The sequence below is a fragment of the Papaver somniferum genome, chromosome 2 (assembly GCF_003573695.1).
Source record: "Papaver somniferum cultivar HN1 chromosome 2, ASM357369v1, whole genome shotgun sequence".
NCBI classification, from domain to species: domain Eukaryota; kingdom Viridiplantae; phylum Streptophyta; class Magnoliopsida; order Ranunculales; family Papaveraceae; genus Papaver; species Papaver somniferum.
The window spans coordinates 50,725,624-50,752,188 of NC_039359.1; the positions used below are offsets into that span (position 1 = coordinate 50,725,624).

General features: G+C 39.7%; 3 protein-coding genes and 1 pseudogene across 6 annotated transcripts; all 4 read left to right on the forward strand.

Annotated features, from left to right (window-relative positions):
• Positions 1-273: 273 nt before the first annotated feature.
• Positions 274-8,603, forward strand: LOC113347612 (factor of DNA methylation 1-like). 4 transcript variants are annotated; one of them, XM_026591275.1, is made up of 14 exons: positions 274-396; positions 932-1,196; positions 1,329-1,881; positions 1,975-2,196; positions 2,370-2,614; positions 3,761-3,982; positions 4,586-5,062; positions 5,283-5,850; positions 6,508-6,772; positions 6,897-7,054; positions 7,207-7,428; positions 7,522-7,743; positions 7,921-8,166; positions 8,284-8,603. In XM_026591275.1, exons 8-13 carry the CDS (start codon positions 5,728-5,730, stop codon positions 8,155-8,157), a joined length of 1,227 nt encoding a protein of 408 aa, XP_026447060.1. In that variant the 5' UTR covers positions 274-396; positions 932-1,196; positions 1,329-1,881; positions 1,975-2,196; positions 2,370-2,614; positions 3,761-3,982; positions 4,586-5,062; positions 5,283-5,727; the 3' UTR covers positions 8,158-8,166; positions 8,284-8,603. The 4 variants fall into 4 exon arrangements, with proteins under 4 accessions (XP_026447060.1, XP_026447061.1, XP_026447063.1 ...); XM_026591276.1 differs by having other exon boundaries at positions 5,305-5,850; XM_026591278.1 differs by having other exon boundaries at positions 4,586-5,597.
• LOC113350983 (factor of DNA methylation 1-like) lies at positions 500-2,606 on the forward strand. Its single transcript, XM_026595073.1, has 5 exons — positions 500-625; positions 932-1,486; positions 1,660-1,881; positions 1,975-2,196; positions 2,370-2,606. Exons 1-5 carry the CDS (start codon positions 500-502, stop codon positions 2,604-2,606), a joined length of 1,362 nt encoding a protein of 453 aa, XP_026450858.1.
• A 2,733-nt stretch (positions 8,604-11,336) lies between the features above and the next one.
• LOC113350984 (dnaJ homolog subfamily C member 17-like) lies at positions 11,337-11,801 on the forward strand. Its single transcript, XM_026595074.1, has one exon. The coding sequence runs from the start codon at positions 11,337-11,339 to the stop codon at positions 11,799-11,801; it is 465 nt and encodes a 154-aa protein (XP_026450859.1).
• A 10,967-nt stretch (positions 11,802-22,768) lies between these two features.
• Positions 22,769-25,648, forward strand: LOC113347613 (annotated as a pseudogene).
• Positions 25,649-26,565: the final 917 nt, after the last annotated feature.

Here is a 26,565-nt window from a genome sequence, read left to right on the forward strand (position 1 = left end):
ATCTGATCATCATGATTTCAAAAACTACGAAATCAAGCAAAAAAGCAGCAGCAGAGAAGATGATTATAGTAAAAGTACCTTGTTCTTCTCTGAAATAAACCTAACAATTGAGAGCAGGAAGCAACAAATTAGACGATAAAAATCCAGCAACATCAGAGAGCAAGAGAACGGCGTATATCTAACGGAGTGAACGTATTCACGGAATCCGTTAACACGTGTTAGCCCCAAAACCAATATTTCCTGTTAAAAGCAATTCTTCTTGTCCGTTTTCATCTTCTCCACCATTCTATTTTCTTCCGTTTTGCTAACGCACACCAAGAAATTTTTGGTTTCCAGAAGGATGGATTCAGGGGAATATATTCTCTCAATTCAGCTCATATTATCGCTTCCTATCAGGTCTGTATCGATTCCATCTCTCTCTTTTCCTCTCCAGTTTTCTAGGTTTTTTTTTTTTTACCTATAAATGCTGTAAATTGGGTCTGTTGAGAGATAAGTTGTCATGGGGAGGTTTATCAATGGGTTAATGTTTAAAAATGGAGTAAGTGGAGGAAAAATTGTCAAACCCCTTCCTTTTAATACCATTTGGGGTGAAACAAGAAAAAGAAATGGGCGCCGAATTAGAAAGGTAATTAGAAGGAAACACACATGAATTAGTTGTTTAATGCTACTGGGATTCACTGATTACTGCAATTGAATTATCTGTCAACTTGTTAGTTACAACTTGTTTGGGCTTGGTTGTTGCAATTAGTAGTTATTGTGGGTGAAGGGCGGCATTGTGATTTTTTATGGCAGTGGTAATCTCAATATGTTGTTATTGTTGACGAATCTGCGTTGCCGTGATTTTTCTTATATTTGTTAATTTTATCATAATATCATGTGATTTTCCTAACTTAATTTGTGTTGTTGGTTTTTTGTTTGCCCGTATATGTAGATTATTGTGGGTTCGAGTTTCTTGACGACTTACTTACATGAAGAGATTAAAAGACTGCAGTGTCTTGTGTGTAGACTAACTACAGAGATAGATGTAAGGAATCAAAGGATGGAATACACAGAAAAAAGGTTCACCCAAGTATCGACGTCTCTTGGTATAGTGACAGATGAGAGAAATGAACTGAATCAAGCTTCCCTTCAGCTCTCAACGTCACTTAGTAGAATGACGGAAGAGAGGGAGCAGCTGAATCAAGCTCATATTCAAGGTAATTTACAATGTTACGCTACTTTACCATGGGTACATTCTAATGGGGTTGTACACATTTCGGTAAGTATCCTTGTTCTGTTTCGTAAATCAACTGATTCTAACATGTATGCCCATCTTAACGTTCCTTCAGAAATGAGAAATATGCGGAGCATTGTGTATGAGAACGAGACACTTATGAAGGACTTAGAGACACACCATAGAGAACTCGAGCAACAACGAAAGGAAATTGACAAGCGTGAGGCCCAATTGGATCTCAAAAGCAAGCAACTTTCTCTTTTAAGCGAAGAGGTACTTGTACTTTTGTCATCCTGACTGAAGTCTATTGATTGATTAAACCCTCAATTACAGTTTATGTCTTCTCGGGCAACTTTGTGAACCATGAGAATCAAACATCATGGAACAAAAAAAAATTGAAACCTTTTGCAAGATATATCTTTGTTTGGATTGCCACTGCGACACAGGTTACAAGAAAACTACATACTGTGCAAAAGAATTTTGAAGGAGCGGAAGATGCGAGTAGTGTAGAAAATGTTCAAGCCTCAACAGAGTTGGATGATACGCGCAAAAGACTGGAAAAGAAAGATTATGAGTTGGATAGTTTGAGTAACCTTAATAACACCCTGATCGCAAAAGAGCGCAGAAGTAACCACGAGCTACAGGAGGCAGGCAAAGTTTTGATCGAGGTAAGAATCTTATGAATAGACTTATTCCATATGCACTAGAAAGTAATGTATTTTTACTCCGAAGCAATCAAGTGATTTATCCTTACCCAACAGGGTTTAGATGGGTTTGGAAATAATGGTACGCGTCCTCCTGTAATTGGGATAAGACGGATAGGGGAGCTGAATGACAAACCATTTCGAGATATTTGCATCAAGAAGTTCTCGACTACTGAATGGGAAACAAAATCTGTTCAGCTATGCTCATTGTGGCAAAATAAAATACAAGATTCAGGGTGGTATCCTTATAAGCATGTGACAGTCGGTAAAAAGTTTCATGTGAGTATTCATTCTATCAAGCGCATCTCATTTTACTTTTATGTCCAATTCCTTCATATTTTCCTCACTTACTTTTATCGTTGATAAAAAGCTTTGTGTGAGTATATCATATTTTCCCTTAAATTACCATCACTGCGGAAGTTTAAGAGTGCTCTCAATTCTGTGTGCTGCAGGAAGTTATAAATGAAGATGATAAAAAGTTGAGAGAGCTGAAAGATGAATGGGGCAAGGAAGTATATGATGCTGTAGCTACTGCTTCACTGGAGATGAATGAGTACAATGCAAGTGGAAGATATCCAGTTCGGGAGCTTTGGAATTTCAAGGAAGGAAGGCAAGCCAGCTTGAAGGAAGTAATGGAATATGTCCTGCAAAAATTGAAAGCTCTTAAAGGTGCTAAGCGTCGAAGATAAAACTCACGGTGTGTATCCCAAACAATATTTGATCCTATCTGTTGCTCTAGAACACTTCTCAATCTCATGCATTACTTGTTTACTAACTGATGCATCTAGACTATGCAGTTTTTTTTTTTTCAGATAAAAGAATGGTAGATTTTTGAATGATGCCTAACCTAGCTAGAATACCCAAAGTTAGCTAGAATATCCAAAGTTAACAAGAGTTGCAAGACTCAGCATGTGAAAGAAAAATATACAGAACTATTAGAGATTGGAAGATAAGATACTAAGTAAACGAATTTTCCCTGGTTGATTAAAATTATTGAATCAGAAAAACTTCTTGTCTGGAAATTTTTTGACCGTCCTCTTTGGAACTCTGGTAATTTTGATCAGAACTATGGGAATTAATTACTATGGACAAGTTGATCCGTAGGCTATGTTTCTTCTGGTACATCTATTTTTGTTCTTGTTTTTGTTGGATCCTAATTTTCTTTGTTTCCCGAACTTTTGATAAATCTCTCAAATCTAATTCATGAAATCCATTTCCAATCCGCGCTGTCTCAAAAAACGTTGATAGAAATTTATTTGTCAAAAATGTGAGCTTTAAGGTAGGGCTTGTGCTATAGGGCTGTTTGCCTGTTTCCTTTTTTAGTAATAACTGGTGGATTTATTTACTATCGGCTTTTGAAGTTGATATTCAGAGTTTGTTTTTTCTTTCCTCATAAGTTCAAGAGTTGTTAGACAAGCGTTTTAAAATGTACAGAATTTTCTTATCAGTGAACATGTGATGCAAGTCTTAGATTGCTCCTGCATCAACATGTGTCAAATGCAATACATCAAACTCCCTTTCAAATTTTGAGGTTTTTTTTTTTGTTGTAGTTGTTGACATAATTTGAAATATTGTTGATAATTGCCACTGCATCCGAGGGTGATAAAGCCAGTAATTGAACCATCCTTTACAGTGATAAGAGATTATCAGTTTTTGCACACCCTGTTTTTGTTTGAGTTTTGATTTTGAATTCCACTGTGTAGCCTGAGTTAGATTGCCTAAACCTTATTGTCATTGAGTCATTTTCTTCTAATTTGGATTTTGTTACTTTGGCGCTTTATTTACATACTTAAGTACAAACAGTTCTAAACTAATTACTAATTGACTTCATCATATTATGCAGCGAAGGAAAACTTGTGCTTGTATGGATTCCCTACTTAACAATGGGAGGTCAATAATTAAACTGCTGACAGGTCCCTCCAGATCTTCCAGAGCCTGCACAACTTTGGTAGATGTGGGATGCAAGAAAAGGACTGGTTATCTCTGTTGTAGTTCTCAGTGATGCGTGGTTACTTGCAGTTGCATTTTATTTTGGTGCCAGATTTGGATTTGAGAAAAACTATAGGTAGGCTTCTCTTTCTTTTCCCCCCTCACTGAAGTGCTATGTTGCAGTTAAGCTTTCTTTTTGTTACATCATCGAGGACCATCCAGATTTCATTCACCTGTTTGATAAGTAGAAATTGCCTCGTTTTTCTGCATTACTTTTGCTTGTTACACAAGTGGCCAGTGGGGATGTTCATGTGCATGTGCATGTGCATATAAATTCATCCGTGATCCTTTATTACGGTCACATTGCAGCTGTTTGTGGTCAGTTTATCTCAGTTGTGAGTTGCAGAAGTTCAAATACACATGATTGATTTTTCAAATACTAATGTTACATTAACAGTGTTAAATTTCTTCTCCATCATGCCCCTTGGGGCAACTGAAAATTTTATCCACTTCCTAAAAAGCTTCTTAATTACTTGTTACACTCTGCACTTAGGATTCAATGTATATCGCTTACTTAAGCTCCTACTGTGATACGTTTACTGAGCTGAAGTTATAATGGTGAATTATCTCCTCCCTTAAATTACCATCACTGCGGAGTTTCAAGAGTCCCGTCAATTTTTGTTTTCATTCTCTAACATCTTGTTGATGTTTCCTTCTTTTTATTTCTTTGGCGCTTCAGGCAGCTACTTAAAACAAGCAGTTGTACAGTAGTTACATCGTGTTATGCAGAAAAGGAATACCTGTGCTTGTGTGGATTTCCTACTGAACAATGGGACGTCAATTTACCTGCTGAAGAGGTCCCCCCAGATCTTCCAGAGCCTGCACTGGGTATCAACTTTGCTAGAGAGGGGATCTGTCAATATATGTCTAGCTGACCGAAAAAAGTTCATTCTCTTTTTATTCTTTGATGGGCAGCTCACTGATTTGACACTCATATGACTCTTGCATCATGCCATTCACAAGTTCAGCATTCCGAGAATTAGAGCTTATGGATGACTGCACATCAATTGCCAGTTCAGGGTTCTTATGCTGCTGGATGCTTTATTAGAGGTCCAGTATTCTTAGGGCGCATGACCTGACAGTTTGGCCGAGTGGTCTAAGGCGCCAGAATCAGGCTCTGGTCCGAAAGGGCGTGGGTTCAAATCCCACAACTTGGGTTCAAATCTCCACCCTTTTACTACCAAAGAATATATATATATATATTATTTTTTTTACTGAATTTGTGTTACCAAACTAAATTCCGACTATTTTGTTACCAAACTAAATTTTGAACTTGAGTTCAAATCTCCACCTTTTTAATATCAAAGAATATATATATATATATATTTTTTTTACGGAATTTGCGTTACCAAGCTAAATTCTGACTATTCTCACAGGTGTCCATATCGTGAACCGCAGGTGTACTACACCCCTCCCGCCATTTCCAAGGGGGAACAACTAACGGAGTTAATTGTAAACCCGAAGCCGTCAACACGTGTCGACTCCAAAACCAATATTTCCTGTTGCGGCAAAACTCCGTTAGAAATGGTACTAATATTCTTTATTTCTTCTGCTTCACCACCATTCTCTTCCGTGTTGATCGTTTCACACACTCAACACGCCCTAAATTGCTAACCCTACCCCGAAGAAATTCTTGGTTTCTAGAAGGAATATATTCTCAAAATTGAGCTCCTTTTAGTGCTGCCCATCAGGTCTGTTTCCACTCCTTCTCCTTCCTTTTCTCTCCATTTCCTTTTGGGTTTTTTTTCAATTTCTAGGGTTTCTTTTTGTTTATCTGTGGATGCTATGAATTGGGGCTATTGAGAGTTGAGAAGGTAAGTTATGGGGAGGTTTATCAATGGGTTAATGTTTAAAAATGGAGGAAAAGGGGGAAATTTCGATAAACCCTCTCTTAATACCATTTGGGGTGAAACCAGGAAAAGAAATGGGGGACAAATTAAAAAGGTAATAGTTAAGAGGAACACAAATTCAATACTGGGTTCACCTGATTTTGATTACTGCAATTCAATTTTCAACTTCTCAATTTAGTACTACTGTTAGTTGCCAGTGATTGTAGGTGAATTTTAAAAGCTGTTATTTAGTAATTGTAGGTGAGGTGTGCATTCTAATTTTGTGTTGTCTCACTATCTTGTCATTGTTGAAGATGGAGCTCTTAACTTCTGCGTTGCATATTCATGTGTGGTGGCATTGCAATTTTGTGTTTCCATTGGTGGGTTGTTGTTCAATGAAGGGTTTTGACACAATACTGCAAATGAATTTTAAAGTTGTTAGTTAGTAGTACTGTTAGTTACTGTAGGGATGGTGGCATTTTAATTTTGTGTTGTGCTAGTAGTCTCGCTATCTTGTTATTGTTAAAGACGAAGCGTTCAACTTCTGCATTTGCAAGTTCATGTGTGGTGGTACTGCAATTTTGTATTTGCAGTATTCTCATTATATCTTGTTATTGTTGAAGACTAAGAGTTTAACTTCTGCATTTGCAAATTCATGTGTGGTGTTTCGTATTTACAGTGGTGTCATTATATATCTTCTTTTTGTTGTTGAAGATGAAAGTGTTTAACTTCTGCATTGCAGTTTATGTGATTATTGTTGTTTGCCATGTAGATTATTGTTGGTTCGAGCTTCATGGGAACTCACTTATATCAAGAGATGAGGAGACTGCAGAGTCTTGTGTCTAGCCTAACTGCAGAGATGGATGTAAAGAATGAAAGGATGGAATACATGGAAAGGAGGGCGACCGACTTATCGACTTATCTTGCTATAATGACAGATGAGAGGGATAAACTGAATCAAGCTTTTCTTCAGCTCTCGACATCACTTAGTAGAATGACGGAAGAAAGAGATCAGCTAGTTCAAGCTCATCTTGAAGGTAACTATGCTACACAGTTTGATTTGTTAATTACTGTACCATCTGGACATTCTAATGGGGTTGTAACTGCACTTGTTGCTTAGGTATCTACTGATTATAATATGTATGCTTAACTTTACTTCAGAAATGAGGAGTATGCAGAGGATTGTGTATGAGAATGAGACACTTATGAGGGACTTAGAGACTCACAGCAGAGAACTCGAGCAGCAACGTACGGAAATCCACAAGCGTGAGGCCCAATTGGATATCAGAAGCAACCAGCTCTCTGTTTTAAGCAAAGAGGTATACTTTTGTCAGCCTGAAGTCTATTGATCAAACCCCTCATCTTTTTGGGCAACTTTGTGTACCATGAGAAGCAAATATCATTGGAGTGAAAAAAAAAATGGGAAACTTTTACAAGGTATATCTTTGTTTGGATTGCCACTGTGCCACAGGTTACGAGAAAGCTAAATATTGTGCAACAAAATTCTGAAAGAGCGAAAGATACAAGTAGTAGAGAAAATGTGCAAGCCTTAACAGAGGTGGATGATATGCGCCGAAAACTGGAAGAGAAAGATTATGAGTTGGATAGTTTGACTAATCTGAATAACACCCTTATTGCCAAAGAGCGCAGAAGCAACCACGAGCTACAGGAGGCACGCAAAGTTTTGATCGAGGTAAGAATCTTATGGATAGACTTATTCCATATGCACCAGAAAGTAATTTATTTTCATTCCAAAGCAAACAGGTGATTTATCCTTACCCTACAGGGTTTAGATGGGTTTGGAAATAATGGTACGCGTCCTCCTGCAATCGGGATAAAACGGATGGGGGAGCTGAATGACAAACCGTTTCGAGACATTTGCATCAAGAAGTTCTCGGCTACAGAATGGGAAACAAAATCTGTTGAGCTGTGCTCGTTGTGGCAAAATAAAATACAAGATTCAGGGTGGTATCCTTATAAGCATGTGACAGTTGATAAAATGCCTCATGTGAGTAGACATTCTTTCTATCAAACGCACGTCATTTTACTTTTATGTCCAATTCCTTCAGTTTTTCCTCGCTTTCTTTTATCCTTGATAAAAAGCTTTGTGTAAGTAAATTATCTTCTCCCTTAAATTACCATCACTGTGGAAGTTTAAGAGTGCCGTCAATTCTGTGTCGTGTAGGAAGTTATAAATGAAGATGATAAAAAGTTGAGAGAGCTGAGAGATGAATGGGGCAAGGAAGTATTTGATGCTGTAGCTACTGCTTCACTCGAGATGAATCAGTACAATGCCAGCGGAATATATCCAGTTCGGGAGCTTTGGAATTTCAAGGAAGGAAGGCAGGCCAGCTTAAAGGAAGTTATGGAGTACATCCTTCAAAAACTGAAAGCTCTTAAAAGTGTTAAACGTCGAAGATAATAGTTCAAGGTCTGTATTCATTTCTGCGCTGATTATATTAAGTTTCCAAACAATGTTTGATCTGTTGTTCATTCTAGATTACTTCTCTACTTCATCTCATGCATAAACATTCCTCGAATTATGCAGGGTTTTCCAGATGAGTGAAATTTGGTAGTTTATTGATCAGTGACACCATACCTAGCTAGATAGAACAAGTTAACAGAAGTTAATTGCAAGACTTAGTAGAGGAAGGAGAAACGCACAGAACTAATTGGAAGATGATGAGGAAACATTAGATAAGTTGTTAAATACTCGAATGATTAGTGAATTGTTAACTGAAATTTTGGTACCCAGATTATTTGCTGAAAATGGGTCTTTGAAGTCATCATCGGGTCTTCTCGCAACTAAAGGCTGGAAGGATATTTATCATTCTGCATTTCAATGCACCAAACTTTTATTTGTATATATATTTCAAGTTTCTTCTTTGAGCTCCTTCAACTAGGGGGAGAATGCCTGATGTCTCGGAGGAGAGTCTGGATAATTTCATCCCAAACCATTTTAGAGAGATCCAATCTAAATACTCTAACTTATTCGCCAAGGTGTCCAAAGTTCACTAATAAAATCTGTCCTCCGCACTCCACCAAGAAACTTGGATATATACCGCTAAATTGCTGATGCGGCTTCTCCAGAACATTCCAAGTTCCAACTATTATCCTTTAAAGTGAATACTCCCAGCGTTCCATTGTAATCTAAGCAATAGAAACCCCCATGATAATAGACTGGGGTGTTATGCAAAGGAATGAACTTTCTGACGTTCGTATTTGGGAAGTCACAGATACCCCATGACGCTGCTCCTCTATTGATGAAGCAAATGCTGATTTCTTGGGACATTCCATCATCACTGGAAGGCATTTGTTGAATAGCAAAAACTATACAGTCTGACGAAGTTGGTGAGCAGGAACATGAGATGCCAGAAAAGCTGTACATATCGACTGGCATGTCTGGAAGATTGATGGTTTCTCTTGTGAAGGGATTATAAAAGAATATACTGGCTGACCCCTTTGACATCAGTAGCCAACCACCCTTCTGAAACCGGATAGTGGCACCAACTAGATTAGTGAGGTGCATGAGGTAGTTCTCGTTATTATGCATCGGATTCAAAAAATTGTAGACGTCGTGGTATTTATCACGAGAGAAAACCAACCATGGAGACAAACTCGTGTTTCTAGTAGTACAGGTGGATGTCAGCTTTACCATAGGCATCATCATCACTGCTAGAGACGAAAATGTATACAATCCAATCGGTGAAGATATTTTTTTGCTATCAACTCCACCATGTCCCGATTCAGAATATCCCAAGGGATTGCTTCTTGTAGTTCTCGTCTATTGTGTGTTTCCCTTTGATCCTCATTCTTATCATTGCCAATTCTACTTGTTTTCTCATCCAGTACTGCCTTCAGTTCTCCATCGTTACCAATCATATCTTCCTTTCTACTTTCTAGGATGTTTATCGTGTACCAAGATCCAGCCAGATGTATACCACGTCGTTGGTAGCTTCATACATGGCAAAATAATACTGTTACCATTACTTTCTACTTCAAATTTGTGCAAACTTTGATTCAGACAAGCTTGGTGAAAAGCGGCGGGGATAATCAACTTATGCAAAAATTTTGTATCGGAAAGTCGAATTCTTACGGGGATCATTGGCCTCAATTGAATTTGAAGAGTTTTAGAGGAGTCTAATTAAGATTCCATGCGGGGATCCCCATGAAGAACCACACTTCCCTGTCCTTCTTCCTTTTCATGAATTTATACTGCATGGTTCACCTAGAAAACCTTTCCTCGTTGTTACGCTAAAAGAGATAGAGGTTGTAAATCTGGTGCAAATTCGATCCGTGCTAGAGGTGAGGTGTTTAATATGACATTTGTGTTTAAGGACTTTGGGTGCGAGGTTCTTAAGATTAACTCAATGTGGTGCAAGGGAATTTTGAAAGGAGCAGAAAATATGAGTGAAGGAGAAAATGTTCAAGCCTTAACCTAGGAGAATGATTGATATATATGCAATAAACTGGAAGAGAAAGATTATGAGCTGGATATTTGGATTATACGCTTATCACCGAAGAGTGCAGAAGTAACCACGAGGCACTCAAAGCTTTGATCGAGGTAAGAATCATATACATATATATATATGTAATATGAACCAGAAAGTAATTTACCCTACTGGGATATATATTTGCATCAAGAAATTGTCGACTACAGAATGGAAAGTTGAAGGCGATTTGGCAAGTCGTTCGGGTAAACCAGTATCTACTCAGCTTAAATTACCATGACGACTCTATCAGTTTAAGAATCCGTTTCCCATTTTTTTGATGGAAAGAATCCGTTTCCTGATATAACTATGTTTTGCGCTAGACTATAAATATATACGCTCCAAACCAAGAATTTTATCTACAAGTAAAAAGAGAGCAGTTTCTGAGCTCAGCATCAACCAAGGAAAACCTACTTCTCGTGCTTCACTCAATTTTTTCTGCAAAGAAAAAAAGAAAACATCACCATCACCATAGGGTTTCCCTTCTTATAAAGGACATTGTTCCATGTAACCCTATTATCTTGATGAATGGGAACTACTCTCCACCTCTTTTGTTTCCTTACATTTCCACTGCAACAATGGGAGTATTTTGGCCATAAGATGTTGAAATTTACTTCATAATAACCTAACAAAAACGAAAGATTATTCGCCTTTACATTTCCATGGTCCCCCTCCCCCACCAAAAAAACAACCTTTCTACTTTTAGGTCCAGTAAGGGCCATTAAGTCACTTCCTTCATATTTTACGTCCATAACCAACCACAAATTTACAGTTTCCTTATTTTGTAACACCGTTTTTCTTAATCATGAAGAATATATGTATGTAGATTCTCATATTTCTATTTTAAGTTATGTTCTCTATTCTATTGGCTTTTGGCTCTCTCTGCACTTTCTGAATAATAAGAATTTTTGGGTTCCTTGATATGGAAGGTTAACGAGTTCAGATCTCCACTGAATTCCAAACTACTGGTGCTATGCTATTATATATAATCTCGTCTCTCAAGGTAATACTACCAGGGATCTTCCACAATACAATTAAATTTCTCTCGTCCTCTAGATAAACAACAAGAGAATTTCGTTTTATTTTTGTTTAATTTAAGAGAAACTTTATGATGGAAATTGATCATTATGCTGTTTTAGGGTTACAATCAGGCGAAGAAGGGGTAAAATTATCTCAAGCGGACATTAAGAAAGCTTATAGAAATAAATCCCTAGAATTACATCCAGACAAACGTCCTAATGATCCTAATGCAAATATCAATTTTCAAAAGCTTCAATCATCGTACGATATTCTTAGAGATGAAACAGAGCGTAAACGCTTCGATGATCGTGTTCAACGCCTGCGTCAGTCATCAGATGATAAAGAGATATGCCGTAAGCAGATCAAAGAATCTTTAGCAAAACTAATTAGGACAACGATCAACTATTTTGCTCGTGATTCTGGTAATCTCACTCAAGAAGATGCTGAGATATTGGCTGAGGCGACGATGGCAACTGTAACCTTCATCTGGAAAGCATTTCCGATTTGTATTACTACTGGGAAAAAATTCTACAAACTGTTTGTTCTTTCTATTTAGAAAATGGGTTAGACAAGTTCTTCAGCTTCAGAGAAAGGGTCAGACAAGTTAATTAACGAGCATATTAAGCCTCTTTATTTGGTCTTTTATACGTATAGCTGAGTTTCTTATGGATATGAGCTGAAGGAGGTGATTATGTCTATGGTCTATGGCTATGAGTATCTCTTATCTATTCTTAAAATAGAGAAATTCATTGCATGGTGGTCTTGCTTACGAAATTAACGAAACAGCTCATCAGCATCTGATGGCAAATTTGAAGGATATCTAGCTTCCCTTTATAGCTTTGTTTTGCTTTTCTTGACAGTTTTTTTTTTCTCTTTTTTCTGCATATTCCACCTAGGGTGGAACTATCTCGTGTACGTGCCTTTTTTAATCTATTGATTTTTTCCACCTAGGGTGGTACTATCTCTTGTACTCATTTTTTTTTATTGTGATGAATGTTTTTTCTTTATCAATAATGAAAAGAAAAAACAATTTGGAGATCATAGTTTATTTTTGATGAAAAAGAGTTTATTAGAGAAAGAAGAATATACATTACTTTTATTATGAAATAAGTCAAGCTAAAACATGAAAAACCACTATTGCAAAATTTGGTTAAAGGGGTAGAAGATTCCAACTCTTCATGGTTGTCATTAAGCGACATGACCTGCGAGCATCGAGCTTTCAATTCAAAGCTAATTTCAGCAAACTTTATAGTATGATGCCGAAGTGAAGATTTAAACTTCAAAGCTGGTCAACGGTTTATGTGTGTACATATTTCACCATCACACACGTGTATGTAGGAAGACACGTGGAGAGCATGCGGACCAAGCCATCAAAACATGATGACACACGCCCACAGCCAAGAAACCCATCCCGTGGACGTCGGATCTTTGCTCGAACAAATCCAAGGGCATAAGATAAGAGATGTATCAAAAACACGATGTACTGCGGAGCACCAAATAACTCCCGAAGAGTTACTTTATCTCATCCCCAAAAGAAACCAAGATCAACGGTGAAGAAAAGGTCGACTGACATGGATGTGACAGGGGCAGAAGACACTTGTCTGACACGAGCATGCATCTCAACTACCCGCATTAAACACTCTGAGCAATATACGTGTCGATCAACCCGTGGAACGAACGAGGATTACTCTGCGTGATTAAGTAATGAACGATGACCTCCGCGTGATGGACACAAAGCACAAGAAGATAAGGTTCCAACGGCCCTCAGAAACGGGTCCCACAAGCTAACCCTATAAATACCCCTTCTCCACCAAGAGTAAGGGGGATCGGAAAAAACAGTGGAGAAAAGAGAGAGAAGAATTGTAAGTGTAAGTTTATCTTTTAGAATTCACAAACCAATGTAGACTCCAAAGTCATTCGACTACCTCTGTAATCATCAATGCATAGTGAAAACGACAACCCCGTGGATGTAGGCCTTAGTGCTGAACCACATAAATCCGAGTCTTATTTACATTTCAGTACTATACGTTCATTTGATACTCCACGGATTTTATTTTTGTACTACATTTTCTTTATCTTCCTCTAAGTGAACGCCTCTAGTGATGATATTAGATGAGGATATGATAAACCCGAAGGTTTTGAGCCAAGAAATCAGTAGTCATTTCATCAGTTCGAGTGGGCACATAGAGTGCGAACATTGTTTGTGAACATATAGATGCCTTCGTGATTTACGTGTTCACAATTTGGCGCTAGAAACAGGGATGCCGCCAAACTCTTAAAATTATTAGTCTGTTCTTCCTGCTGCGCTAAGGAAGATTGAGCCTTTTCAAATTTTAGAAGCAGCACCAACGGCCTCCTCGCGGGATGCCGCCAAACTCTTAAAATGATTAGTCTGTTCTTCCTGCTGCGCTAAGGAAGATTGAGCCTTTTCAAATTTTTCATTTGCAACGCGGAGTTGTCCCTCGAGCTCTGAAAAAGACAACACAAGGGAGTTAGCACAGAAAAGACACAATCACACTCGACGAAATAGGGTTATACCTACGACACAAGCCGAAGCCTCTTCATACTCATTAACAACCGCATCTCTCTCTTCATCAAGATAGTCATATTCCTAGGATAATTTCTTATAATCTAGTTGAAGGTTGGTGAGAGTAAATTGACTGGCATCTAATTCTACCCGCTTCATCGAATCCATGTGACGAAGGTGGTTGACTTCGTTGTTTATCTCTGATACCCCTTTGCTAAGTCTGTACATACATACTTCGAGATTTCTCTCAGACTCAGCCTGGCGGGTTATTTCAGCGCGAGACGCAGCAAAGGCTTTACTTAGAGCCCCAACTTCGGCTATGGCATCGTCCCTTTCTCTGGTAAGACACAGCATGCTCTCTTTAACTCCCGGAAAAGGAAGGGAGCGAGCCTTTTGTAATTCCTCTTCCAGAAGATGTATTATAGACTCCAACAATGAAGTGCGCTCACGGGATTTCCGCAGATTCTCACGTGTCCACAACAGCGTACCATTGAACAAAGTACGGTCATGGTTATACAGATTCTGCATATCAACCATTTGAACATGCCTTGCGCGCCATCCCTCTTCCTGAGCGTCCCACTTTTTGGCTTCGCTCTTAATTTTCTCGACCAGCTCTTTGATACGAGATTTTTGCCGTGCCCTTTCGTTTCGAAGCCATATCAGCTCAGGGACGCCACCCACTGAAGATAGGGTGGGGAGACTGAGACAGAACAACAAAGTAGTAGAGAGGAATTACGAGAGAAAAAATAGAGAAGAACCAAACCTGTGAAAGCTGAAACTTGGTTGCGGGTTTGCTCTAACTCAGCGCGTACGGCGGAAAGCTCTGAACGAAGACCAGTCTCCGCTTCACCCAACCTTTCTTTCTCTTTAAGGCTATTCTTCAGTTCTTCTATCTCCACCTCAGCCGCAGATAAGGCCTTTTCTCTGTGACGAATCTTGGCCTCCAGCTTCAAAGATTTCGCTTTAAAGAATTGATACAACACATGGTTACAATGCTCACTCCTCATCATCTACACATCAAATGGCAAACATTATTACACCGAAGAGATACTTCATGAAGAGATATGTACGAAGACTTACCTCCAAGACACGCTGCTGGGGAAAACCGTATTGGTACCCATCGTCTATGGCCATCATGTCAGCAACAGAAGTGGTAGGCTCCGATACGAGGGTAGCTTCGGGAACACTCAAGCTTTTCCCCCACATGTCAGATACACGCGCCTCGGAAGATAGTTCCATCATCCGACGGGTATAAGTATCGGAATCCTTCTCACCAGCAACCACCGGGGCAGGATGGGGGACAAACAGCAGACCCTTTTTCTTGAGCCAATCCGTTATGGCATCCTCACCCTCAAACGTCAGCGAATGAGGGAAATCCTCGGAAGGCGAGTCAACCACAAACTTCCCCTTTGCTGATATTGCCCCATCGACACAAGTTTCGGCATCAACATACGCATTGCGATCATCCGCGCCCTCATACTGAACAGCAGCGTCTCCCTTACCAGAACCCCTGAGCACATCCCAATCATCATTGGGGGAGAGCAAAGAAAAGCCTTCGGGAAAATCGAGGGAATCGTCAAAGAGTTCCCCTGCGGAATAAATCCTGTCAAAGGAGAACTCTTGAGAAATGGTGGGGAGAGTTTCCGCAGCCTCACCAGCAGAAGCAGACATGTCCGCGATAACACTGTCGTCAGCCACCGCGGTATTATTTCTCACTTCAACACCATCACAACCCGCACCAATCTCTTCCTCGACATTAGGAGGGGAAGTATCAGTGCGCTCTTCCCCATCAGAGATTTCCTCATCCTCGGAAAACTCTTCGTTTACCGGACTGGTAACTTCTTCATGAACCTCAGCCTCACCCGTCACAATGGTAGAAGACTGCTTGGGCCCAATCTTCTTCTTTTTCGACACCTTGGCAGTAGTGACACTCTTCGGTGGAAGTATAACACCAGAACCTTCCTCCTCATCTCCTTCAACGACGTCGAGAGCATAAGGAAAGTTCATGCCTTCGAAGTTTAAACGCCAGGGACAGAAATCTCCATAACGAGCAGGAGGAGATTCACGAGGCATGCTACTCTCAGAAGGACGCCAACCGCGTGGACCGGGAATCCAACTATACGCCCAAGGACCAACAATTTCAATAACAGTGGCGTGCCACTCGTAATCATGGTCACGTTTGATCCTTTCGCGTGCGGGAAAAAGTTTTCGCTGACTCGACCCCTCGGTGCCCGGAACGTATTTCAGTTTGGCATCGCTCACCTCACTTAACAGACGAATTTCGCCCCGAGGAGCAGCAAGGTTTCGAAGGCTAACACTCCACGGTTTACAGTTCCTACTATTGACATAATCCCCAAAGGAGTTGTTGAAGTTTTCAGGGTTATACCACTCCCTCTCAGCGGGATTTGGAACGTAACATGTCATCATCGTCTCCCCCTTACTCCGCAGATAACATTCCCTCAGTGCATGGAGATAATTCCCCGATAGTTGCGACACGGAACGACTGTGAGTATTGGTGGAAGAGCCTTTATGACCAGCCAACACATCGTAATAAAAGTAATCACCAGACTTGTACAACGGCAACATAAGACCCGCCTCAAAGGCTCCAACCGTAGTCAGCAGGTGAAACTCATCAAACTGATACTTCGAGATGAGATCGTAAGTAATATCATCCTCAGGGGCATAGAAACGAACCTCGAAGGCTTGAAGCTCATGCTTTTCCTTGAAAACTTCAAGGTCAATGTGCTTGAACGTAACTTTCTTCTTGCTGACCAAAACGCTGCGTATTACCGGGGAAACCTCATCCTCTTCCGCGGGATCGGACGAACCAACAAAAGCTTCGAAAGCTCTTCTTTTCAAAGGAGGATTCTTAGACGATTCAGCTCTCGGTGCACCACCTTTGGAGTTCTTCCCTTTGAAAGAAAGTATTGGAGGCGGCGGCAGAAGGTGCTGCACGGGCACTATGGAACGAAGAGGGGGAATATCGAAGGTGCCACCGCGAGGACGTGTCTGCGTACACCCCGAGTCATCACGAGGGAAAGAAGCAGCACGACAGTCAGCGTTTTGAGACCCGGAAGGACTCTTCGATGGATCCCCTTTCCTAGGAGGAGAGTCCCTCGTCCCAGAAGAAGATGAAACTTTATTACCGCGGGGATCCATTTGAGATAATTTAGAGAAATCTCCCCAGATGGATATCTATCAGACTCTCTACGTGGAGGGGATCTCGGTAGACTAGAAGCCGGAGCTTTATATGGAAGTCGCGGACGGTCAGACATGGCTGCGAAGAGGAACAACAAAAACAAGTTAGAAGCAAACACGAGGGCATCAACAAAGATCAAAAAACATTAAAATTACCAGTTCATTTCAACAAACCCCAGAAACCCCAAAACTAGCATACATACATGTACACCCTAAAACCCTAAAACCCTAAGCTTAAAAGTTCAATCAATACAAGTGCAACAATGGCCTCCTCGACTTGAGAAGAAGAACAAGGGCAAACTAGCATACATACATCAAAAGGTGTTCTTCATCACAAACAAGGTACGACAACAGCAGAAAATTTTGTTTCAGCACAATCAACACAACTTAAAATAACAGAGACGAACAAAAGAAACCTTACCACCACAAATAAAATCCCAAAAGAAGACAACAAACTAGAAACAAAGAAGAAACGAGCGTGATTAATGTTAGAGCAGAGAGAATTTAATGGTTGAAGAACAAAGAATGAAGACTGACAGGGAGAATGAAATTAATTTTCAAGGAGAATGAAATTAATTTTTCTCCCCTCCTTAATATACTCGAAAGAAAGAGAAGGAAGTTAATGGAGGAATGGGAAACGTGCCCATTAAATGAGCAGTTAATGCACGAGTGAGAAACGTGCCCAAGTATCTAGGAGAAGTTATTAGGAGAGAGGAAGAATATGTAACGTATGTTTTCTTCAATGCTTCCACTAGACACTCAAGCCCAAAGAAAAGGGGCAAATTGTGTGTACATATTTCACCATCAAACACGTGTATGTAGGAAGACACGTGGAGAGCATGCGGACCAAGCCATCAAAACATTATGACACACGCCCACAGCCAAGAAGCCCATCCCGCGAACAAATCCAAGGGCATAAGATAAGAGATGTATCAAAAACACGATGTAATGCGGAGCACCAAATAACTCCCGAAGAGTTACTTTATCTCATCCCCAAAAGAAGCCAAGATCAACGGTGAAGAAAAGGTCGACTGACATGGACGTGACAGGGGCAGAAGACACTTTTCTGACACGAGCATGCGTCTCAACTACCCGCATTAAATACTATGAGCAATATACGTGTCGATCAACCCGTGGAACAAACGAGGATTACTCTGCGTGATTAAGTAATGAACGAAGACCTCCGCGTGATGGACACAAAGCACAAGAAGATAAGGTTCCAACGGCCCTCAGAAACGGGTCCCACAAGCTAACCCTATAAATACCCCTTCTCCACCAAGAGTAGGAGGGATCGGAAAAAAGAGTGGAGAAAAGAGAGAAAAGAATTGTAAGTGTAAGTTTATCTTTTACAATTCACAAACCAATGTAGACTCCAAAGTCATTCGACTACCTCTGTAATCATCAATGCATAGTGAAAACGACAACCCCGTGGATGTAGGCCTTAGTGCTGAACCACGTAAATCCGAGTCTTATTTACATTTCAGTACTATACGTTCATTTGATACTCCACGAATTTTACTTTTGTACCACGTTTTCTTTATCTTCCTCTATGTGAACGCCTCTAGTGATGATATTAGATGAGGCTATGATAAACCCGAAGGTTTTGAGCCAAGGAATCAGTAATCATTTCATCAGTTCCAGTGGGCACATAGAGTGCGAACATTGTTTGTGAACATATAGATGCCTTCGTGATTTACGTGTTCACAGTTTACAAGCATGTCTGGTCTGCGAATATTTCAAACTGATGTTTGGGCTTATCACGCTGCAGCAAGTTTAAAGGGGCTGCAACTTTGAAATTTATCTTCAAAAAAAAAGATAAAAACGGTAGTCAAATTTTAAAAGTTATATGTACAAACAGTGACACAGCTTAGAGTAAACCAATCTGAAATTGTACAACAAATTTTGTCATGCAGAGGACTGCATTTAGAGAATGATAAAATTTATAAAAGGATGATTAGCTAGTTAATATTTGACCAGAACCCAGTTTTGGTACCTTCATTTGTCTAGTTTGTTGGCCGGTGATAAAGGCAAACACTTACCGTCTTTTCAAGTTTCTAGACGAACCACTTACAGTCTAGGAACTTTTATACTCCATAATTCCATACAGCGAAAAATGCACCAGAAAATGCCCATTGGAGAAGCTCTGACATTCATCAATTTGATAAGTTTCTCCTTTAGAGAAGTTCAAATATTCCTCCACTAATTTGCAAGATTACTATAGGATAAGAGTTGCAGTTCTTATATGTACGCTTAATTTGGATATCTGTCATGTAAGCAACTGGAGTAAGCTAAAAAAATTCAGGAGATACAAACATGATGGAAGGCCGGCATTCTGAGTTACTCGCCCAATTTTAAACTAGTAATGCAGGGTTATTCGAGCCAAATCAATCAGAAGTACTAGTCTCTCTTCCTCAATGTGAATGATACCTACAAAAGATCAAGAACTTTGCTACAAATTTTGTCGGCCAATGAATTCAACCAACAAATTTGGTGAAACCTTCACTAATCTTTATTATATGCCATGTGTTAATAGTTTTTTTTAGGATGAAAAACAGATATAGGCAGGGTAACAACCATAGGCTCGTTTTTTTTGAAAGTTACAAATCTAGGCCGAATTTGACCGTTTTATTGAAAAAACGGCTAATGATGGTCATCCACCTTTTTTACACCATTAGTGTAAGATAAAAGGCTTATAAGTCCTTCAACTCTTTGAGTTTATTGTTAACCCGTGAGTTTCTTATTAACTCGGTTTGGTTTGTACACATCATCATCATTACACGTCACCATATGAATCAGTCACCTGATTCTCTGGGTCAACTCGCCTGAACCGGATTTCGGCCGAGTTCTGACCGTTTTCTAGTAATTTCCCGGCCATAATTTAAGGCCATTCTTTCAGATCTCAGGCCTGAACTTGCCCCTATATAACCACCAATATCATTTCTGCAGCAGCGAACCAACATAAATCAGCTGCAACCATTCAAACATCTCCTTTCTTCCTAACTCAATTTCAATAGCACATCAGCTTCACCTTAACTGCAACCACAAGAATATATCTGCAGTCCTATTACAGCTTCTTCTTCAAACATAACCAACACCGTTTTCTTGTTCATCTGAGTCAATCAACAACAACATTATTCTTGTTGTCTTGCACCTGCAACTTCCACTCCAGCTTAGGTTACAACCATCACACACAACAACACATTCCGATCTCAGTACCATCATCTCAATTATATGTTCTTCATTTACCAGTTCATTGCAGCATCACCATACTACAACCTCAACAACACAAACCCACTGCAACATAAGCTAACTCCTCTAGATGCAATTGCAAATATGTAGCTTCAGTTCATACTCTTAGCAGAGGAGCAAGATACATCTTCTCATCACATTCCAATCACACCAGTGTCATCTTCTGTACAAGCCAAAATTCATCTCAGAAAAACTCAAACCCGAATCCTCATTCTGTTAAAAACCAGAATCACTGCCACAATCTTCTCAGTAGAAAATACTACATCAATATGACCCATAATATCCACTCCAACACAGATCCGTGCTCTAACTTATAAATTCACCACAATAGCAGCAACAGCTCAATCTGGTTCATCCTTGTCCTTGGCTTCAGAAATTATCAAAACCCCAAATAAACTCTTTCACAGACCCATCCTTTCATATGTTGATCTTCAAATTCATAACAGATTCAAACCCTAACTGTGATTCTCAACAGCAAACACCCTTACCAGAATCCTCAATCCGCTCTTAACTCTCCCCATTTGAAAACAACCTTAATTCGTATTCTGATTCACAACAAACAACTTCAATTCCTTCGAAATCAACAACTACAACCCAAATTATAATCGAAGCAGCAAACCTCTGTTCTGGACCATTAATTCACAAAAACAAATCCTTGTTCTTCCCTGTAGTTTCCTAACATACATCTAAAACCCTTTGAACTCATTAATTTCATCACGACAGCAACACCAATCCCTGCAAACCATTCAGACCAATCTTCATCAGCAGCACTCGAATTCAATCAACCTAAAACCAGCTTCCTTATTCTTCTAAACACTTATTCTCCTCCATTAATCTTCACTGCAGCTTAATGATTTATAATTTCATATCACCAGCACCATGCTACAATTAACTTTCTCAGCAACACCATTTCTTCATTTCAACAAAAAATGCAGATGCAACCAAATTCCACACAAACCCTAACCTTCAGATTCTTCCTTCAATTGAATTCTCAATCGAGAGTTTGAATTCAGCCAAAACCCATGAATTTAACACACACGACCTATCTCTTCCACCTTCAAATCTCATCAAAACCCTTGAATCAGAAAACACAAGATCAATTCCATCATCTTCACAGCATCAGTACAAACCTTAAACTGTTAACAATTCGACCTAAATCCATGGAAGAAAAATTCATGTCTTAACCCTGTTTCTTCTCGATTTCCCCATGCTTCATTTGCTTCTTGACCTCAGATTCATGTCTTAATCAATTAGCAAATACCCTCAGTTTAGTCGTTTCTTCAAATTCTTCTCCAACACTTCTCAAATCGATGGCTGCGATGGCTGATACATCAACAGAAGTGGGACTGGATGGTGAAAGAAAACATAAAACGGAGGAGTATTTAATCTAAACCGTTGATTTTTCCCAGGATTAATACTAGAATCAGATTAAACACCAAGATGGTTACACGTGTATAGAAGGCAAATGGGTAATTGTGCGTCAGTAACTCATCTCATCTGATGAGAAATTAACCGTGTTGACCGAGAAATTGACAAAAGTAACGGATTTGGATGGAAACATGGATGGAGGCCTAGATTTGCAAATTTGAAAAAACAGGCCTATGGTTATTTATCGGGTTGAAAATCAGGCCTATATCTGTTTATAATCCCTTTTTATATTGCTAGGCCAAAGTAAATGGCATTCTGATTGTCTGCAAGTAGCTGTACATAACTTGTTAAAATTCTCATCATTTACCAGCCTAACTTGATTTTCTCATTCCAAAAACTGAAAATCCTTGCATTAGAGTTCTTTTTGTCCGAGAAAGATCAAGAAAATGAATTGCTCCCTGAGCTATCTAATTGTAGCTGCAATCTTTCTGGTTAATTTAAAAACAGTGAGTAGGCTCCTCTGGCATCTGCTACTGCAACGACTAATACTTTTTCCAAAAAAATATAATAAAGAAGTCGTGCTGTTTTTAATAACCATTATCTTATAAGTTTATATTATTAAAGAAATATTGTTATTGATTAATAATTTAATATGAACTGGATACTGGATAGTTATTCTTTTTCAAAGTTAAGCCAAATTACAAAAGAAAGAAAGAATTGATTTTGGAGTTAGTTTAGCTTTACAACGTAAAACAGAAAACTGATCAAAATTATGAGCACACTTTGTTTGACATGAAAGGCGGTTTGGCAAGTCGTTCGTGTAAATCAGTAAGCTTAAATTACCATGACAATGATATCAGTTTAAGAATCCGTTTCCCTTTTGTTTGATGGAAAGAATCCGTTTCCTGCTGTAATTAGGTTTTATGTTAAACTAGTATCAAATAATCAGTTTACGAATCCGTCTCCCTTTTTTTTTTTCTGACGGAAAGAATCCGTTTCCCGATGTAACTAGTATCAAATAATCACCATAAATACGCTCCAAACCAGAATTTTATCTGCAATTAAAGAGAGAAGTTTGTGAGCGCACAAAGAAAAGAGCATCAACCAGGAAAAGTTTAAGGAAAGATAACATCACCATCACCACGAGGTAGAGAAGAGGGAGGGAAACACAAACACCAAATATGGCATCAATTGATGCTCAACTAAGGCTTTTAGTTCCTGGAAAAGTTTCAGAAGATGACAAACTTGTTGAATATGATGCTTTGCTTCTTGATAGATTTCTTGATATCCTTGAAGATTTGCATGGAGATGGCATCAAACAAACTGTTCAAGAGTTGTATGAGCATTCAGCCGAGTACGAAGGCGGAAACCATGACCCTAAGAAGCTGGAAGACCTTGGGAATATATGAACAAGTTTGGATCCTGGAGATTCAATTGTTGTTGCTAAATCATTCTCACACATGCTTAACTTGGCTAACTTAGCTGAGGAAGTTCAGATTGCTAACCGTAGAAGAATTAAGCTTAAAAAGGGGGATTTTGCAGATGAGAATTCCTCAACAACTGAATCAGATATCGAAGAGACACTCAAGAGACTTGTCACACAGATGGGTAAATCCCCTGAAGAGGTTTGTGATGCTTTAAAGAACCAGACTGTTGATCTTGTGTTTACTGCTCATCCTACACAATCCGTCAGAAGATCTTTGCTTCAGAAGCATGGAATGATTCGTGATTGTTTGGCGCAGTTATATGCAAAAGACATTACTCCTGATGATAAGCAGGAACTCGATGAGGCACTTCATAGAGAGATTCAGGCAGCATATCGAACTGATGAAATCCGTAGGACACCTCCTACTCCTCAAGATGAGATGAGGGCAGGAATGAGCTACTTCTATGAGACAATCTGGAAGGGTGTCCCGAAATTCTTGCGTCGTCTTGACACAGCTTTGAAGAATTTTGGGATAAACGATCGGGTTCCTTACAATGCACCACTCATTCAGTTCTCTTCATGGATGGGCGGAGACCGGGATGGAAATCCAAGGGTTACACCGGAAGTCACATGAGATGTGTGCTTATTGGCTAGAATGATGGCTTCCAACTTGTATTATTCCCAGATAGAAGACCTTATGTTTGAGTTGTCTATGTGGCGTTGTAGCGCATGAACTCCGTGAACGTGCAGATGAGCTCCACAGGTCCTCAAAGAAAGAATCCAAACACTACATAGAGTTTTGGAGAAACGTTCCTCCGAGTGAACCGTATCGTGTTATACTTAGTGATGTGAGGGATAAGCTGTATCAGACTCGTGAACGCTCTCGACATTTACTATCCAATGAAATTTCAGAAGTTCCAGAGGAGGCAACATATACAAGTGTCGATCAGTTCCTAGAGCCTCTAGAGCTTTGTTACAGATGCCTTTGCTCTTGTGGTGATCGAGCAATTGCTGATGATAGCCTCCTTGATTTCTTACGTCAGGTTTCTACTTTTGGTCTCTCACTCGTGAGACTCGATATTAGGAAAGAATCAGATAGGCATACTGATGTCATGGATGCCATCACAAATCACCTGGGCATTGGTTCATACAAGGAGTGGTCCGAGGAACGCCGCCAAGAGTGGCTCCTCTCTGAACTCAGTGGAAAACGACCAGTTTTTGGCCCCGATCTTCCAAAAACCGAAGAGATCGCTGATGTGGTGGGCACATTCCATGTCCTATTAGAACTACCTTCTGACAGCTTTGGTGCGTATATTATCTCAATGGCCACATCCCCATCAGATGTATTGGCGGTAGAAATCCTACAACGTGAATGTCACGTGAAGAATCCCTTGAGAGTGGTACCGTTATTTGAAAAGCTTGCGGATCTAGAAACTGCTCCTGCTGCAATGGCTCGTCTCTTCTCTGTAGAATGGTACAGGAATAGAATCGAAGGGAAACAAGAAGTCATGATTGGTTATTCTGATTCTGGAAAAGATGCTGGTCGATTCACTGCAGGCTGGCAGTTGTATAAAGCTCAAGAAGACCTCCTAAAGGTTGCAAAGCAATTCGCAGTGAAGTTGACAATGTTTCACGGCCGAGGTGGGACTGTTGGAAGAGGAGGTGGTCCAACCCATCTCGCTATCCTGTCTCAACCCCCAGATACTATTCAGGGTTCATTACGTGTTACAGTTCAAGGAGAAGTGATAGAACAATCTTTTAGGGAAGAGCACTTGTGTTTTAGAACACTTCAGCTGTTACACTGCTGCTACACTTGAGCATGGTATGCATCCACCAGTCTCACCAAAGACGGAGTGGCGTGCACTTATGGATGAGATGGCCGTCATTTCAACAGAGAAGTATCGTTCTATTGTCTTCCAAGAACCTTGATTCGTTGAATACTTCCGCCTGGCAACACCAGAGCTTGAGTTTGGCAGGATGAACATTGGGAGTCGTCCATCAAAAAGAAAGCCAAGTGGGGGGTTTGAATCTCTACGTGCCATCCCGTGGATCTTTGCATGGACTCAGACAAGGTTTCATCTTCCTGTGTGGCTTGGATTTGGATCTGCATTTAAACATGTCATCGAGAAAGACATTACAAACCTCCATATGCTCCAAGAGATGTACAACCAGTGGCCTTCTTTCAGAGTCACAATCGACTTGGTTGAAATGGTGTTTGCCAAAGGGAGACCCTGGTATTGCTGCTTTATATGACAAGTTGCTAATGTCAGAGGATCTTTGGTCTTTCGGAAAGCAATTGCGAGCTGATTACGAAGAAACCAAAAGCTATCTTCTCAAGATTGCAGGCCACTGGGATCTTCTTGAAGGAAACCCATACCTGAAACAGAGACTCCGACTTCGTCAATCATACATAACCACCCTAAATGTTTGCCAGGCATACACACTGAAACAGATCCGAGACCCCAACTACCATGTTACATTGAGGCCTCACTCTTCGAGAGAGATTACAGAATCAAGCAAGCCAGCTGCTGAATTGGTGAAGCTTAATCCAACAAGTGAATATGCTCCGGGACTGGAGGACACCCTCATCTTAACCATGAAAGGTATTGCTGCGGGTATGCAGAACACTGGTTGAAGTGCAATCACTTCCCATCACCAAAAACTTCACATATTTGCAGGCATATAGGTATACAAGTGGGAGCGGCATACATACATATATATATATGCCTGAAGTGGAGGTGGAGAGAGAGTTATGAGTACTGTTGAGTAGTTGGTTTTAGGTTTCGATATTTGCGTGCATGCAGCCTGTATATGAACTAAGAATGAAATGTTGAACTAAAATATGTATGTGGACATTAATTTTGAGTTTCTGCATGGCTTTACTGAACTGATTATCTATGTTTCCTTTTGTTTTTTCTTGTATGCTTTTGTTTATGGCTATTACGGACTGGTATGGGAAAAAATGAATTAAAGTTACTCTGTCAACCGATTGGTTAAACTACTCTTCTGAGTCTTCTCCCGTACTGGAAAGTAGTTAATCGGAAGTATCTAACAATCTGAATTTGAATCTAAATGATCATGATCATAGTCAGATTACCCTATAATTGAATAAGCTAAATCAAACATTAAACTTGTTGTACAAGGAACTATTTTTTATTGGATTTCAGTTCTAAGAATGAAATTACCATATAATAGACCTCCGATAGGTTGTAAAGTCATTGATAAAGATAGTAGATCTCATAACATCATCGAAGGTAACAACATTTTGGAACTCAGTCAGCACCAGATACTTTATACATGGTACTCGTGGAAGAGAAATATTGAAGCAAAATGACCAAGCAAAGAATTAGATTAATTTAAGTTAGACTAGTTTTTGTGCTTAGCCATGGTACTCGTGCGCACGATTAGTTAACCTCTTAGTAAATGTAAGTGGTGAATACGTGAGCATAGACTCAATCAACTTGATTATAATCCAACCAAAAACTTAAACCATAACATAGTTTTGTCTGATGACCTAATTAAAATATAGTTCATAGACTCAAATCTGCAACG

Bases quoted from the DNA above. Each gene is read 5' to 3' on its own strand.
- LOC113350983 (XM_026595073.1), top strand. From the start codon at position 500: ATGGGGAGGTTTATCAATGGGTTAATGTTTAAAAATGGAGTAAGTGGA. The intron at 626-931 runs GTAATTAGAAGG...CCGTATATGTAG, and splicing joins ATGGGCGCCGAATTAGAAAG to ATTATTGTGGGTTCGAGTTT. The intron at 1,882-1,974 runs GTAAGAATCTTA...CTTACCCAACAG, and splicing joins CAGGCAAAGTTTTGATCGAG to GGTTTAGATGGGTTTGGAAA.
- LOC113347612 (XM_026591275.1), top strand. From the start codon at position 5,728: ATGGGGAGGTTTATCAATGGGTTAATGTTTAAAAATGGAGGAAAAGGG. The intron at 6,773-6,896 runs GTAACTATGCTA...ACTTTACTTCAG, and splicing joins AGTTCAAGCTCATCTTGAAG to AAATGAGGAGTATGCAGAGG. The intron at 7,744-7,920 runs GTGAGTAGACAT...TGTGTCGTGTAG, and splicing joins CAGTTGATAAAATGCCTCAT to GAAGTTATAAATGAAGATGA.
- LOC113350984 (XM_026595074.1), top strand. From the start codon at position 11,337: ATGGAAATTGATCATTATGCTGTTTTAGGGTTACAATCAGGCGAAGAA.